Source organism: Syngnathoides biaculeatus, chromosome 9, assembly GCF_019802595.1.
Source record: "Syngnathoides biaculeatus isolate LvHL_M chromosome 9, ASM1980259v1, whole genome shotgun sequence".
Classification (NCBI taxonomy): domain Eukaryota; kingdom Metazoa; phylum Chordata; class Actinopteri; order Syngnathiformes; family Syngnathidae; genus Syngnathoides; species Syngnathoides biaculeatus.
Genome location: NC_084648.1, coordinates 7894048 through 7912081, shown reverse-complemented (window position 1 = coordinate 7912081; position 18034 = coordinate 7894048). Strand labels below are relative to the sequence as shown.

General features: G+C 39.1%; 1 protein-coding gene across 1 annotated transcript in view; it reads left to right on the top strand.

Moving 5' to 3' along the window:
• LOC133505620 (voltage-dependent T-type calcium channel subunit alpha-1I-like) overlaps nt 1-18034 on the top strand; it is a 145429-nt gene that overhangs the window by 33833 nt on the left and 93562 nt on the right. Inside the window, exon 3 of the mRNA XM_061828843.1 lies at nt 9746-10070. Coding sequence (XP_061684827.1) covers nt 9760-10070 — 311 coding nt within the window. The 5' untranslated portion in view covers nt 9746-9759. The remainder of the gene's footprint in view (nt 1-9745; nt 10071-18034) is intronic.

Here is an 18034-nt window from a genome sequence, read left to right as displayed (position 1 = left end):
ATGTGAAGTTAAATCCTCTCATTTAATCGCGTTTTGAGAAGATTTTTATTGACAATTACGAATTTTCAGGGGCGCTGCCATTTTTGTGAGTCACATGATCTACGTGGGCGTATGTGATGTGTACCATGCCGTTCCAAACGCTGGATTACATGGGACACCATTATGCCCAGCGGTGATTTCTCGGATTTATCCTCATCTGATGAAGAAATTGCAGTATCGGTTCATCGGGAAAACAGAGGAATACCTCCATACAGATTTGAACCTCTGGCTATAATTAATGTTGAATATTCGGATGGTTCTTTGGGCAAAATGACGTGGGGTCTGACTACTCTGAGGCCTACGCGTGGGACATAAGTGCGTAAACAAAGGCCCCGGGGAGCTTCGGGCCAGCAGCCACGGCTAGTTCTTCGGACGGGAATGACGCGGAGTCTGACGAGCAAGCTTCCAGGCGGCGTAGGCCGTTAGCCCCGGACCTCAAAGCTAGGCTAAAGGCCACCGCCGCCACCGATGGCGGGCCACGAGCTCCGTCGGCGGGCTGCGAGCCGAGCTTCGACGTCTTTGGAGGCCTTTAGCCGAGCTTCGATGGCGGCGGAGGCCTTTAGCCTAGCTTCGGCAGTACATGTCAAAAAATGTGTAATTGCGTGTAAAATTTTTCTCAAAACACTGTTAAATGAGAGAGGATTTAACATCACATTGTCAAAATAGGGTACATATTACATGACCTATTGGATACACTGTTCATGCAAAGCACTGTATTTCTCCTTTAACGATACTGACTGATGCACACATTGTACAGGGGTTACTATTGTCTGAGGTTCTGTGTTTATTTAGGGTCAAATTGGACGTGCTGTACACGTCACACATGAATGATGATGATGATGAAGATGCAAGTAGAAGAAGAGCATTGATTGGAGAGCAGCCATCAAGGAAAATCTTGATCTCCACCCGGCCTGCCACGACGCAGAACCCCAAATCATACGGCTCTATATATGAACTTCTCTGCCGGGGGGAATTATTATTATTATTTTTTTTATGTTAAAATCTCTGTGCTCCAATATCCGGCATGTACTCCGTTTAGAGATTAATTCAACAACAATTCTCGCCTTCCCCGTAGGACTGTTATCAGACACAAATCATCTCAAAAGGCGGCCTGGTCGCCGTGCGCAGATTCCGCTGTTAATCCGCCAGGCGTTCAAGTTGCAGCACGCTCTATTTTTATCACCGCTACCACGTCCTCCCACTGCTGCTGTCCATGGCGGCCAAGAAATACTTCTGCTTCTTGGACCTTTTGTTGCGCTAAATGTCACCCCGCTAACTTCTAAAAAAAGAAGCAGCACTTTGTCACACATGTAAAAGTAAAAATCCTTTAAGAAAAAATAAAACAACAGAACAACACAGGACTTACGTCTTTGTCTCTTTAAATAAATGCAGATTTGACGATGTTAGGCAATTGTAAATAACTGCTCACTGTAGTGACTTATGCACAACTTCAGGTAAAAGAGAAATTTTGCATCAAACATCAAGTAGAAACATCATTTGAATAGCAATCCACTCAAGCAAGTGATGCTCAATTTTGACACTTTTCATGAAGCTGTTGACTGTAGTAACTGACGCACAGGTGGGAACGTTAGCTTTTAGTAATTTTTGTAGAGATTTCCGAGATTGCAGTTTTCTTCGAAGCACCAGCACACGGACAGGCTTTACTGTAGCATACGGTGCGCTAATGCGTTAGCACATTAGCTCATATACATCTGCCTCTCAGCATGACAGTAGCAGAGCATGAGGATCTATGACTGGTAAAAATAGATGGCCGGGGCAGTTCTAGTGTGTGCTGTGAGCTGCAATAGCATTAGCGCCATTTGTCTATGTAGCCTTGCTCCAACTGTGCACGGCGGCAAATCAATTTGTTGCTTTCCTCGGTTAAGACATGTAGGGGCTGAGTATAAATATACCAAACTCAGCCTAGATAACACATGCGTATTTCTTTGTCATAAGCTTACAAAAGTATGCTTTATTTTTGTGTGGTGGCCATTTGAGGACGGTCATGTCCCCTATTAATTAAAGTATGTGGAGTTACTAGTAATAGAGCGCACCGAAGAGTCGTTAATACTGACTTGATTTTTTTTCAGAGTGACTATTTTGAAAAGTCATCAAACTTTACTGTCTTGTTACAAAAAGTCAAATTGTTTTCCAATGCATTCTTACTCAGCTGTGTAATGTACAGAGTTGAAATTTGGTAGAATACATTCATTCCTTCATTTTCTGTCCCGCTAATCCTCACGAGGACCACGGGTGTGCTGGAGCCTATCCCAGGTGTCATAGGGCAGGAGGCGAGGTACACCCTGAATTGCTTAGCAGCCAATCGCAGGGCACACCAAAAACAACCCTAACAACAACCCTTTGGACTCATAGTCACACCCATGTGCAAGTTAGTCTCTTGATCATCGGGACTTGAATTTTCAAAAAGTGGATGAGGCACCAAAGACCTGATTTTGTATTTAAAAAATAAACGCAAAATGTTTCAGATTATACTCCATAATAATGTTTTGCACCACCGCTCAAATATTTATACAGTACAGTATTTAATTATTGAGTGGCAAATAAAAAGGGACCATACAGAGGTAAAAATTAGTGGGGAAAAACAAAATTCATAACACTGGATGACACTGTGTGTGCTTCTTTGCCCAACACAACCAAAGTCCAATTGGAATTGAAATTGTTTATTTAAATGCACCCAAAAGGTATGAAATCTAATATCGATGGTGTAACCAAACATGTTTAAAGTGGAAACACGATGTGAGTGTGTTTATTCAGCACTGCAATAAGATAAATATAAATGAACAAGGAGCAGAATAATAACTATGCATACTTAAAGACTGCAATAGAGTGTTTAAACAAAATACATTGGGAGAGTTCCAAAGCATATGTAGTGATGAATGCGGAAGTCCATCCACATCTCGGGTGTTTATAATAAACAACACGAAAAGGAATTTACCGGCTGCTCAGCACTTGTTAGAAGAACACGCAAGGCTATATATAAATAGGCAATCTTTTTTTTTTTTTATTGGCATTACAACAATGGGGGTTCACATGAGAGTTCAAGACTGTTGGCATTTCAAGCCAATGGTACGGTTGAAACTCAACGCTTGAAGGCTGGTTTAGGGTTTGAAACGAGGGTTAGGGTTCGAAGACAAAATTCAGGTTTTAAATTCAAATTTGAAATTAAAATTTAAATGCAAGTTTATAGCATTCGTTATGGTTTTCAATTAGGGCTCAAAGGCAAGGTTAGGTTTTCAAGTTATGTTTTTAAATTAGGGTTTCAAATCACGATTTCAGATGTTGGTTTCAAACTTAGATTAGAGTATTAAACATTTATTGGATTCAAATTAGGGTTCTAAGACCTGGTTAGGGCTTCACATTCAAATTTAAAACAAATGCAGAAACTATCTTCTTCTTTGGTCCATTTCTATTTGTTGGTTTTTAGTTATCTTCATGTTTTTAGGTTAATTTGTACATATTCTGGTTGTTACATGGTAAGTCCAGTTTTATTTTTAATTTTTTTCATTTTTTATTTTTTGCATTGCTTTAGTTTTTTTTTTCATTTTCAATATTTACTTTATTTATTTTGGATTTCAGTTTGTTTATATGCATCTTATTTTTACATTTGTAGATTTTTTTTTTGCATTTCCTATTAATTTTTTATTTGTCAAATAATGTCAGTGGTATTTTTTTTTTTAGTTTTAGTTTCATCTTTACTATTTTAAAAAGTTTTGACATTATTGGATATTTTAGTTTTTTAAATTCGATCTGTAGTCTAATGTAATTTTTTTATTTTTAAACCTTTTTTAAATTAATTTCATTGACCAGATTTTTTGTTCATTTATAATTTATGTATTTTTGTATGTGTTACTTTTGCTAGAAGCTGCTATATATTTGAAATTCGTTTCATTATTTCCTGTTGGTCCCGTCATGTCTAGTCGCGTGTCAAAAAAGATTAATAAAAAGGCCTCAAACACACTAAGTGAATTAACGTGCTGGCTAAAAGGCGCAAATGTGTGCGCTTGGTTTCTACACACTACAATTCATCACTAATGTGTGAAGGCAATTCCAATACATGCAGATTTCCAGTGACTATGCGTGTGTGTGTGTGTGTGTGTGTGTGTGTGTGTGTGTGTCTGTCTGTCTGTCGCAGTACGCTGCCTTGTGTTTATTAGGCGTGACACATTACACATTGCCCGCACACTCGTGATCAGTAAAGGTCAAAGTGAGTTGTCAACTGTGTTCTCTTGATGGTTTTATGGTCTCCGTAAGTACACACAAACACACACACGCAAACAAGCAGTGCTGATATATTACATTACATGCAACTATTAACTTAATCAAATTGATTCAGTCCAATTCAAGGGTGATGTCTTTTCATGACTTTTTTTGGTGATGAACTGCAAGACTTAAGATGGTTAAGAGTCAAGATGTGTAATTCAGAGCTGCTGGTCAAAAATAAAAGTTAATCAAAGCAAAATTTAATGCTAATGTAAAGCTAAAGCTACTTTGTATTTTACTAACTAATTTTTGATGTCATCTCACTGTTTCAAATTTTAATGTATTGTTTTTTTTATCAGTTTTCCCATTTTTAATGTGACTTTTTTCCCAAAAAAATTTTAGTCGTAATTTAAATTTAGTTGTATTTTTCATCTTTGAGATTTTCCTTTTTTTCTTTTAATATTCATATTCTTACATTTTAAAATCGATTTTATTTCAATTCAATTTTAGTTTATTTTACTTGTATTTTCTCAAATATATTTTTTTTAAATTACATCTTAGTCTTCAATTTATTTTTCCTTCATAGTTTCATTGTCAGTTTTACATGTTGCTTTCTAGATGTACTGTATTTCCATTTCTTTTAATTTTCCTTTTTTTTTTTTTTTTTCACACACACGAGTATTTTATTTTTATTACATTTTATTCACCGAAGCCCCAAAAATGCGTGTGTCCGTTTTAAATAAAATAGTCACATTTGGCATTCCTCCACAAAATGTCATGACATTTGTAAAGTTGTTAGTAGCGTAATGCTGCCGGCTAAGAGCGCAAGCAACCTTGTGCGGGAGTCATGATTATTTCATAGAGTGCACCAAGTCATTTGCATTAAAACAAGTGCCAAGTCCCAAACTTGCGGGACTCCGCTCACACCAGTCACACGGCAATGGTACTAATGAGGAAAAGAGAATTAAAGTTGAAATGTCGCCTGGTGCAATAAATACATAAAAGTGGACAACTTCTCAGGGAGAAAGTCAGCTCGGTGTATGCGTGTACGTGTGTGTTTGTGTGTCCACAGGTTGCAGTGTCATAGTTCTACGGGTCCTTTGGTCACAAGAAGCAGCCAAATTGCAAAGAAAACAACTTTTGCTCTTCACGCAGAGTCCAGATGCAATGAATAATTCAAAAATGCATCTTCTCCTTGCTTCACACTGGGCTCAGAACCAAAACACGATGACGTGCCAATTAAATGTGGGCTAAAGTCCCCCCAAAACAAGGCCAAGGAAGATGGGGGAGGCGCGGTGTTTTAACGACGATGTGCAGGGACGCAAAAAGGCAAAATGTATCCTCAGCAGAGGAGATAGTTTTGAGATTTGGAGTCAAACCTTAATTTAGATCTTGCGTGGCTGCTGCATGTTGTACACTTGAGGTCATTGATTTTTATAATGCTCAACAAATTTTTCCAAATATAAGTACTGGAGTCCCAAAGGACAGTTTTGGAATGGAACTTGTATTTCATGTGTGCAACATTAGAGAGTAACCGGTATAGCGTTCATGCACGTGACGTTTCCATTTTCACGGCGCCATATTGCCAGTTAAAAAGAGCTGCTCGACACCGTGGGGGACATTGAACCGGAGCAGAATATTCACAATGCCCGAGATTTGTTGTGCTGTTGGTTGTTACAACAGACGAGACATATATTCAAAGAGGTCATTCAATTGAATACCAGCTGAAGAGACGAGAAATGATTGATGGATTTCGGCAATTAAACGTGATTGATTGGTGCCCAACCAAAATACACAAACACACCTTTGTAGCGATCGCTTCATTTCAGGTAGGAATTATTCTTTTCAAGCTCAAATTACCAAGAAGTATTTATGATGCCAAGTTGGCTCATTTGAGATCAATGCGTATTTAAAAAAAAAAAAAAAAAAAAAAAAAACGATAGGGAATCGTCTCCAACGTACACTGAAGCGTGTTGCAGTCGCACGTCAAACTTCCGTAAACCTCTCCCCGACAGACGTTTTTTTTTTTTTAAATATGAGTTGTTCTCAAATGAGTCCAATGCATATTTAACAATAAAAAAGAAAAGCTCTATGTGCCATTTATTTGAAAGGAGGCCTTTATATTTTTAACTGAATCTTTTATGGTGGTAGACACGTTTAATGAGCAATCTGGAAATGGTAAAGTGAATTGTCATTGCAGTCTTATTTTATTATTATTTTTTTTCCAAGTGTGGTGTCTACTGCTAAGAAAAGATAGATTTTCAAATTTTTTATTACAATTTTTATTTAAATGTAAATGTATTATCGATTATTTTTCATTTTCATATTTAAATGCTCATTTTTTTTTCACTTTCAGTTTCCTGTTTGTATATTGATATATTTTTCTCTCTGTGTGTTTGTTTTCTAACAATATATTTTTTAATTTGAATTCTTATTTGTAATATTTCTTTGGGAACATAAATATGTTCATCTTTATTTTATTTATTCTTATTTTTTTTTCTATTTAGACTTATCTTTTTCTCCATAAGAGGCAATGCAGTTTTACTACAAGTGGAAGATTTATACATGTACAGTCAGTAAATACTGTATATCGCTTTTACTCTGTCAATTAAAATGAGAATTATTATTTCTTCAACAGTATTGGACTCAATGTTGGTCAATGTTACTCAAAGTCCATCCATCCATTTTTTGGGCTGCTTATCCTCACAAGGGTCACGGGAGTGCTGGAGTGCTATCCCAGCTGTCAACAAGCAGGAGGCGGGTTACACCCTGAACTGGTTGCCAGTTAATGGCAGGACACACGGAGACAGACAATAGAAGTACTCACAATCACACCGAGGGGCAATTTAGAGTTCCCAATGAATGTTGCATGTTTTTTGGGATGTGGGAGGAAACCGGAATGCCTGGGGAAAGCTAACGCAGGTGCGGGGAGAACATGCAAACTCTCCAGAGCCGGGGGTAGGTTTTGAACCCAAATCCTCAGAACTGTGAGGCCAACACCCTAACAGGTTTCACCACCATGCCGCCTAACTCAGTCATTTATATTAAACATTTCTAACATCTTTGCTTGTGTGCAGTCCTATTATTGTCATCTGTGCACTCACCCGAAGGGAGAACAGGAGGTTTGTTTTAAATCCATGTTTTATTTGTCAGCAACATATGGTCACATGGTATCAGAACATTTTTACTTAGGTTTACTTATTTATTTTTTTACTCTTATGCTTTAATGAGCTGGAGCCTATGCTATACGTGAGATTTTTAGTGCGTGCAAGAGATGAGCGTGAGTGCGGCGCCTGGGTGACGAATTGCCATCTTGCGCTCAGTTATCGTCGCGCCACTCAGTCATTTGGCCAATCAGTCATCCCACACGAAGTTGTCTGACCACTCAGTCAACTTGCTCTCCTTTATCTTATTGTCTTATCAGTAGGTCAAGCTGCACTCGGCTAATCTTCCAATCCATTGCTTTGACACTCATTTTGCAAATTAGTCATCTCACCACTCAGTCGTTTCGTCCCTGTCGTCTTGCTCCCAGTCATCTTGCACTTGGCTTTCTTTGTCTCGCAATTCATCATCTCACAGCTCAGTCGTGCGACCGATCAGTCATCTCGCACTTGGTCGTCTGACCACTCAGTCCACTTACACTCTGTCATCACCCCATTCAGACATCTTAACACTTGGCCTATTCACGCTGTTTTGTCTCTCAAGCCATCGTCTCGCTACTCGGTCATCTTGTCACGCGTTATTCTCATGTTGAGTTGTTTTTATCTGACTTAAACTTTAACATAGATTAAGTAGTATGTAAATTGTGCATTTTATGTGTTGACTTTGTATTTTTGATTGCTTTTATCTGACTTCAACTTTAATATGGACTAGGTAGTGTGTGAATTGTGTATCTTATGTGCTCACTTTGTAATTAGAGAGGCAGGCAGAAGAGTACTTGGGTTGCCTTCTGGTAGGAAAGGGGAGAAACAGCCTTGGTGGTGGAAGCCCAAAATACAGGAAGTCACCCAAGGAAAGAGATTAGCAAAGAAGTGGGACATGGAGAGGACTGAGAAGAGGCGGAAGGAATTCATTGAGAGCCTGCGAAGGCTAAACAAGAGGTATTATGACGACGTGTACACCAGGTTGGATACGAAAGAGGGAGAAAAGGATCTCTACAGGTTGGCCAGACAGAGGAATAGAGCAGTGAAAGCAGGGAGCAGGCAGAGGAACAATTAGAAAGATGGACCCATTCACTGGAAAGTAGAGGAATGAAGATTATCTGAAGTAAAACAGAATATATGTGAGGGGCGGAGGAGGAGGAGTGAAGCTCCAGGGAGAAGATATGGCGAGGGTGGATGACTTCAAATACTTGGGGTCAACAATCGAGAGCAATGGAGAGTGTGGTATAGAAGTGAAGAAACGGGTCCAGGCGGGGTGGAACAGTTGGCGGAATGTGTCTCTGCTAGGATGAAGGGGAAAGTTTATGAAACTGTGGTGAGGCCGGCCATGATGTACGGATTAGAGACTGTTGCACTGAAGAAACAACAGGAAGCAGAACTGGAGGTAGCAGAAATGAATATGCTGAGGTTATCGCTTGGAGTGAACAGGTTGGATAGGATTAGAAATGAGCTCATTAGAGGAACAGCCAAAGTTGGAGGTTTTGGAGACAATGTTAGAGAGAGCAGCCTTCGATGGTTTGGACATGTCTACATGTGAGAGAGTGAGTATATTGGTAGAAGGGTTCTGAGGATGGAGCTGCCAGGCAAAAGAGTGAGAGGAAGACCAAAGAAAAGGTTGATGGATGTTGTGAGGGAGGACATGAGGACAGTGGGTGTTAGAGAAGAAGATGTACGAGATAGGCTTAGATGGAAAAAGATGACACGCTGTGGCGACCTCTAACGGGACAAGCCGAAAGGAAAAGAAGAAGAAGAAGTTGTCTGACCACTCAGTCAACTTTCACTCCATCGTCTCGACACTCGACATCTTGGTGATCTTGTAATTCATTGTTTTGACACTCGGTCATTTCGCAGCTCGTCCGTCTCACCATTGAGTCGTCTTGTCCCTCAATCGTGTTACACTTGCAGTAATTGTCCTGCCGCTTGGTCACCTCAAGCTGAGGCATTTCAGCTCTTAGTCATCTCGCCAGTCCATCTATCGCTCATTCGTCTCACCCGCAGACATTTCACATTCAGCCATCTCGCCGTTTAGGCCTCTGTGACTCAGTCATCCCTGGTAACAAGTCAGCAGATCTTCCTCCTTTCCTTCATTCATTCATCCTCTCATCTATCTCATGTCACTTTATCACCCGAAAGTACTCTAACAAGCTCGCACAAAAGCTTCCGCGTGTATTTTTAGCCTCTTGCCATTTTCGGCGCATTAAGGCGCTCGTCGTATCCCGCAGCTCGCTGCATCGATTTCCGCGCCCAGGTCAATAGTTGTACAATTTTGAAAAAAATAACACAGACCAAAAAATATTTCTTCTTTTCTTTTCTTTTTTGAACAGATCCCACTGTTGCCATGACGAGCGAGGAGGAGGAGGAGGGCCCCTCGATGGTGGCGACCATCACCCGGGTGACCAGGGTCGATGATGTCATTGACGCCTCCTCCCCCCACCCGTACCAACTGGATGAGGAAGAAGAAGAAGAGGAGGAGAAGGAAGATATCGAGGAAGAGGAAGTGGACCGCGATGACGATGACGACGGCGACGGCGGCAGCAGTGCCACGAGCGTGCTGGTGGTTCCCTATCCCGAACTGGTACCTGTGGTGTTCTTCTGTCTCAAGCAGACCACCTGCCCTCGCAGCTGGTGCATCCGCATGGTCTCCAGTCCATATCCTTTTTTGTAAAGCCACATGGAGGGGGTCACAGGACATGAGGTACACACACTGCTGGGTGGTGGTCCAGTTTTTTGGTTTCTCGTAAGTCAAATGGTCGCCCCTCACAAAATATTTTTACTATTTGAGCAAATACTGCACAGTCAAAGAGAGCACCTCAGATTAGCTGGGACAAACCTCTTAGAGTGTTTTTCCTGGTAGTTTTTGGATCAATTATAAAACTTGGATCAGCTTGTTCTTGATGTAAATTTGTGATCTCATTACTATTGTTTCACACATTTTCCAGACCTTTTTCAAGACCATCCAATCAGTTGTTTTGCCATAACATTTAACACAGCTCTCATTTGATGAGCTAAAGTTTAAAACTGTCCTCATCCCAATTTATTTGTTGCAAACTTGACACATATGTCAATGAGAGACACATTTTGTCCACACAAAATGAATACCTTTCCCATCCAAAGAAAACGACTGCATTTGGTCAATGCAGTCAATTGGACCCACTTTGCATAACGATGATTCGACATAGCGACTGAGCGAGACTCCGAGTCGGAACGATTCAATCAGTAATCATTCCTCACCCGGCAATAAAAGGTGCTCACCTCTGCAATCATGACAGAAGGAGCAGAGAGACAACTTTTGAGAGGAAGAGGTCAACGCAGAGAATTTGAGAGAATAATGGCGGTGCGGAAGGAGCCTCATTGGGCAGAGGGCCACCATTACAGTGCTGGGCTGGGGTTTGGGTGGGGTGGAGGGGGGTGGGGGGGCATTATCAGCATGCTGTCATCTCAACTGTACTCAACCTAAAGTCATGCCCGCAGATAAAGTTGCGGGTATGGTTAGGGATGGAATCTCAGGACCTTAAAATAACTTTGCATTAATATAACATAACTGTAAATTAAAAATAAAATAAAAAAAATACATAACTAAAATAGAAAACAAAAATTTCAAACTCAGAAATAATCATTTGCTATTTCAACTGATATTATATATATTAATATATGATAAACAGTATTTAAAATTTTTCATCAATGAAAATTCTTGATCAGACAAACTTTATCTGAAGGAAAATAAATGCACTGGCCTGTCAAGGAATAAGCATAAACGGTCTACACCGGCAATGTTTTGAAAATGGTGAAAGTTTAGTTCAACATGATCGGCAAATGTGAGTGACTACTAATGCAATCTATATTTTTCTTCACGAAATGTGCCAGTAGCTAATGACGCTCAATCAAAAGATTCCAAAAACGTTCATATAGCAGTAATTGGATAATTCCTACAGTGTGGTCCTTTCCCAGATGTGGATCTTTTTGTTGAGTTGCAGAGCAAATATCTCAATTTTCAGGCCGTTATTTCTCTTTCTGCTCACTTTTAGTGCCAAGTATGTTGCGTGTTTGTGCCAAGCAATCAAGGCCTGCCTGCCAGCGTTTTCCTTTTGCAGTGTGAAGGATGCATGTCAGGATCAGAAATTGGTTTGTTGTGGCGGAAGTGTTTTGATAGTCAGGCACACACTCTATTGGCGTTGTGTGTGTGCTTATATGCATTGTTTTACATTGATAAAAAATTTTATACTTGAAATGAAAATGTAAATTCTTTTAGCCTTATTGAAATTCCTTTTTGATATACTGTATTGATTAGCTGTTTCTTATGTCTTGGAGGCCATCTTTTGCTGCAGTGGAGTTTCTATACAGTAGCGTGTATACAGCCTCTCCTGTGTACTATAAATCTGGGAAAGACTGGGTGAAATGTGTTCAGGGAGGAAAAGAAGAAACATTTGCGAGAGACGATGCAGCTGTTTTCATCCGTGCACGAGTGCTTCGTTTCCATTGCTTGCCCATATATGGCGGCTCTGCGTTTGATTGTCAGGCAGAAAGAAAGAAAAAAAGAGAGAGCGGCAGAAGTGTTCTTTGTTGTGGCAAATTGTGCATCTTACACCTTCAATCACGCCTCCCATCACTTCTGTCGTACTGTAAATAAATGAATGAATGTGGCCACAACAGCGCGAGAGAAGGGGACATTTACTCCTTCGCTAGCAAGCTAAATTCTCTCCGCTTTCATCTTTAATTTGTCTGTAAAAAGAGATGCATGGAATTAATTTAATATGGAGCAAATTGACTTTTACTTATTTGAAAATAGGGTCCATTTGTCATTAAACGCATCTGAGAGTGAACATGCAGATACATAGAAATGCAGTAATCCCTTTCTACTTTGCCGATCACGTATCACAGAATCAGTGCATCGCGGATTTCCGGAACCCAAAAAAAAAAAAAAAATGCCTGATCGCTAAGTACTAATGCACCATCCCCGGCATGATGACATGGACCAATGAAGCAAAAAAAAAAAAAAAAAATACATTAGAACTTTTTTTTTTCAATTGATAAAAAAATACGCCAGCATACATTTGTACAGTACTGTACCAGGAAGCCACATTGATAGGATATGATATGGCATCCGCAAGACAACAAGGACCTATATGAAGCGGGGGAAAAAAATGCCATTTAGCCCTACTTTTTACCCCCAAAAAAAGTTTTTCACTTTTCACGGGTGGGTCTGGTACCAATTAACTGGGAAAAATGAGGGATTACTGAATAGATACATTAAAACAAATGTTACATCATGCACACCTATTTTTCTGTATACTGTACATACATATATATACACAGTAAAAAGTACTTTAATGCATGCATCATATATACATGGAGTCCATAAAACTAAATATTGATACATTAAAGCTACATATGCTGGAATTTACCTCAGGATTATTGAATTATTTCTACAAATTGCACATTCATATGGTACATGAATATCTACTTATATATAAAATGCACACATGCAAACATGAAAACTTACTTAGAAATCATATTCAGTATACAATACATGAAAAAAATTAGTTCAAAGATTGAAACTTACTGTACCTAAATTAAAATTCACCTCCATCAAAAACATTACAGACACACATGTAATGTTTAATTAAAAGCGTAAATGTGATGTTTTTGCACAGAGTTGAAAAATTTCACGTCAGGTGTCCTTAAGCAACAAAGTCATCTTAATAAATAATCACAAACACTTCAGTTGTAGTTTTCCCGACCCAGTAAAACACATTTGTTTCATTTTCAACAAATTGCCGTATAGAAATAGTCTGCTAGACTCCAGAGGGCTGTAAAATAGAATAATTCCCACTAAATGAATAATCAGGGTCTTTTATTGGTGAGTGAAAGCTGAAGCTGCACCAGGGGTGTGTTCACATCGTCCCGCAGTCCCTCGAATATAAATCTCCTTGACGTCTGTAAAGCTCACGCTGCCCCCTGCGCTCCCTCGACGTGGCAAATGGTCTGTTCCATCTTCATGTGGACGCCGTCCCTGAGCTCAAATTCAAAACATCCATTTCATCGCTGCGAGATGACGGCGCGCGCCCCTAAAACTCCTCCACCGCCAGCTCGTCATCAAAATTCAATGGAGACTATGAAATAAATGGGTCCGACTAACGAGGAAGCAAGAGTAACTAACAGACAAGACTAATGTAAGTAAATAAAAAATTCATACCGATTGACATGAATAAATGACCCCAATAAAATATAACAGCATAACAAATGAACAAATTGATAAGACGTCCGCACAAATAACCTAACAATCAAACACGACTAAGAAATAAAAGTTACTAACAAATAAGATCAAATAATAGGCATAATTAATGAAGACCAATTAGCATGAATCACTGACCAAATGAGATGAAGTAACAAAAACGAACAGACGCATGCGACTATATGACCAAACAAACAAGATAAACAATTAACATGACAAAGAAACAAAAGTCAATAACAAACAAGAGACGAACTAATGACCATAATGAACAAACAAGACAAATTGAAGTGAATATCCATCCACGCATACATTCTTTTTCTCCACTTATCCTCACAAGGGTTGCGGGAGTGCTGGAGCCTATCCCAGCTCTCATCGGGTAGGAGGCGGGGTACACCCTGAACTGGTTGCCAGTCAATCGCAGGGCACATAGAGACAAACAGTCACAATCACACCTAGTGGCAATTTAGAGTGTGCAATTAATGTTGTATGTTTTTGGGACGTAATAGGAAACCGGAGTGCCGGGAGAAAACCTGCACGGGCAGAACGCGCAAACTCCACACAGGCGGGGCCGGGATTGAACCCGGGTCCTCAGAACTGTGAGGCCATGCTTAACCAGCTGATGCACCGTGCCACCTTAAGGTGAATAAATGACCAAAAAAAAAAAAAAAAAAAAAGACTCATTAATGAAACACACTGACAGACAAGACTGAAACTGACGATGAAACAAATGAGACAAACTAACAATTAGAGGACCAACGAAGAGATTGCAACTAACCTTAATTAACTAACTAACTTAACTAACTAATAACATGCATTAATAACCAAACTATCGAGTCTCTTAACAAACAAGAGTAACTACATAACTGACTGAGGGAGACGCTGGATTGCTACACTTTTAAAGCGGGTCAAGCACGGAACCAAAGTTTGATGATTATTTTGAGGTCCTTCCACAAAAAAACAAATCGGGTTTTGTCCAAAAATCCTCATTTTTTTTTCTTTTTTTTAGATCATCTAAGAACTTTTGACTCCTGTCTCAGCTCCTTCACCTATATGCTAATGCTGCTATCAGTCCCCATGCTAATGCTGCGATTAATCAGCAAGCCCGTGTCAGGGTGCAGACCCGTTAGATCCACATTAAAAGGCTATCTTTAACTAAATCCATCACGGTCCGCTTCACTTTTTATCCCCCTAATGAGACGACAGAGGAGTCTTGGTTTGTGATCTAAAGAAACTTAATTCATGGTCAAATAACACGTCAAACTTTTTTGAGACTGAATGTGACAGCGAGCCTGGTGATCTCATTTTGATGACTCATTAGTACGAATTTTCTTTAATGAGGCATTTTACAAAAAGGACCTTGCTGTGGCACAGGCTCATGCAACAGGCTGAAATATCATCAAGCTGCTTTAATTACTGATTTTGTCTTAAACTTTTTTTTTTCTTTTAACAGCGGTTCGGGGGGGGGTTGCAAAGCTACAATAATTTTGTTCTCTCGTACCTGGCACTTCGGGCCTCACCCTCAACAAAAGCAGCAGGTCGTCTTTCTCATCAATAATTCAGTGAAAGCATCAGTGGTTCTTATTTGGGGAGCTGAGCTTTAAGCAGCAGTTGACCGCCATGTTAACTCAGCTTTGTTGTTATTTTTTTGGGGTGGTTAGCGGCTAGCGCTAGCATTGTATGCATGTGTACATATGGCAAATAACTCTCCTGTTGTGCTTGTTTCTTTGGGACCCTGGAAATGGGACACCATTAATCTATGTCATATTTGGTCATAAATGAATATTTTAAAATTATCATAAAAATGTTATTCACAAAGGAGAACCAAAATGTAAAAATATATTTCATGTGTCCTTATTTTAACCATTTTTTTGAACAATCTAGATTTTTTTTCATATATTTACCATTTTTAATATAGATTTAGGATTGGGATTAAAATGGTGTATTAGATATTAGATTAGTTTTTGTATTTTTTTTAAATTAATTTTCAATATATATTTCTTCATTTTAATTGGCTGGCAACCAGTTCTGAGTGTACCCGCATCCTGCCCGTTGACAGCTGGGGTAGGCTCCAGCACTTCCTGCAACCCTCGTGAGGATAAGCGGCTAAGAAAAGGAATGGATGGACTTATTTTATTGTAGTTATTTTTTATTTCTTAATTTCTATTCATAGAAATGCATTAATTTATATGTATATACACATTTTTTTATACATATATAAAAATATTTTTTTCAATTATAAACTTTAGTTCACGACAACAGGGGGTTTCAATAATAAATGTGTGTCTTGTCTTTGAATGCAACATCTATTGTTGTACACTTTAATTATCATAACATTATAATATTGAATTTATGTCTTGAACGCTTCATACCTCATTCTCAATAAGAGGCGCAAGCATCAATCACAATCATTTTATTCTTCGTCGTGGTCAAACTCGTCTTCATCCTCCCTGTATTCGCTAACACACTGTAGTGACGTACAATTATTTTGTGTCATTTGGAACAAAACATAAGTGTGTAAACCTCATGCTGCTTCACCCAAGTCCTGATCATGAAAAGATAAAAAGAATGTTTCAGCGGATTCAAATTATTGTCAAAGTCTTTATGTGCCATCTAGGTAATTAGCCCGTCATTAGCATGATTGCGATGGGACTGGCGTAGGGATTTTAACGTCTTTGTTTGCCACCTCCACGTGAATCCCAAATTAGCATAATTAGCGAGGAAACCCCTCGTTTCTTCTTGTTAGCGGGATGAGTATTTTCTGTCACCTCCGGAACAAAACAGACGAGACCGATTCACACGCTCGTTGACATCTGCAACCCTGTTAAAAAAAAAAAATTCTGCTTTTTCTTAAGCAAAAAAAAGTTAGAGGATAAATCATTACTGCACTAATTCATGCTTGCATATGCGCCAAAATTCACATTCGCGTTGGACTTCCCATTAATGTAAAACCATTCAAAACGATGCTGTATGAGTCACACTAACGCGTGCTCGTGGGTGGGAGTGCAGGCCAAACAAGCCGTGGACTGGATCCGGCGCGCCACGTACTGGAGCACAAAAGGTCAGCGAGAGGCAACAGGAAAAAGATGAAACATTTTGCCGGACTCTTGGAACATTTAATCATTTTTTCGGAGTGAATGAAAATATATTTCCCACGGTCTTGTTATTCATGGACGTAGAAAGAACAAAAACAAAATAAAATAAAAACTAGCTTGTGGATAAAAAAAGCATAAAAAAGTGGTTTTGATTGCAGTAGACCTTTAAAAAAAAATCCTGAATATCTAGAAAAGAGGACAATACCAGATAATTGGATGTAGTAACTTTACAAACTTGAGAGGAATTAGTTTTGCAGTATTTTCATGGTCAATGACCTTTTTCATGCGTCTTTTGTTAGTTTCTGGAAGCATTGTTGATGCTTTTCTTATCTACAGTAAGTGATACAATTGTTATACAGTGATGTTATTGATATCAAAAAAAATATTGCAACAGTATTGACTACCTAAAGTTCATTTTTCATTTTTGGGGGACTTTTTAGTTAGTTAGTTTTAGTTAGTCTTATTTGTTTGCCATTTATCTCACTTGACAGCAATAAATGTCTTGGATCCTTCAAAATAAACTGAAAGATCGGATTTACTTCCAACTGATTGGAGAATCAGAATCAGGTTTATTGGGCAAGTATGTAAACACCACACAAGGAGTTTGTCTCCGGTATTTTTAAGATGCTCTAGTACGACATACATCTTGAGTACGAAAAGCAACAGACAATCAATTGCAATTTCCTAGGTTGAAAAAAGTCCCGTCACCAACCTCCAAGCCTTCCAGTGACATGAAAACATCGTTTCTGACGATGACAAAGAGGCCATTTTATGGACCATGTGCAGGCTATTAAAATGTCTGCTCTGCGGCCTCATGGGCTATTTGTCATTTTTAATGTTTTCCTTAAAACATTTGTGCCAAGGAGATAATTGCTTTTCCGCCACATGGAACCTGCAGGGATGCCGTGAAAAGGTGGAAGGAACGATATGCGTAAAGTAGACGTTAACGGGATGATGATTGCAGGGGTACGGTTAGCTCACTAGCAGATTTTCATGGCCATGTTACTTCCTGTTACAACAAAATTTTATTTGAGTGTTCCAGGTCAGGAAACTTAAAAAAAAAAAAAAGTACTAAAACTTTAATGAATGGGGCCTGGGGATTTTTCTTTTAAATTTCACCCCAACAACCCAGTAATTGTAATTGAGACTGCTTTAGTTCTTCAGGGCCTGGACGCATTCTTATCGTGGAAGGAAAATGAGTTTTATCAAGATATTTATAGAGTCAAAACTTAATAGAGGCACTCGATAGCTCCTAATTAGTTATTACCATAACGCTAATTACAATTCAT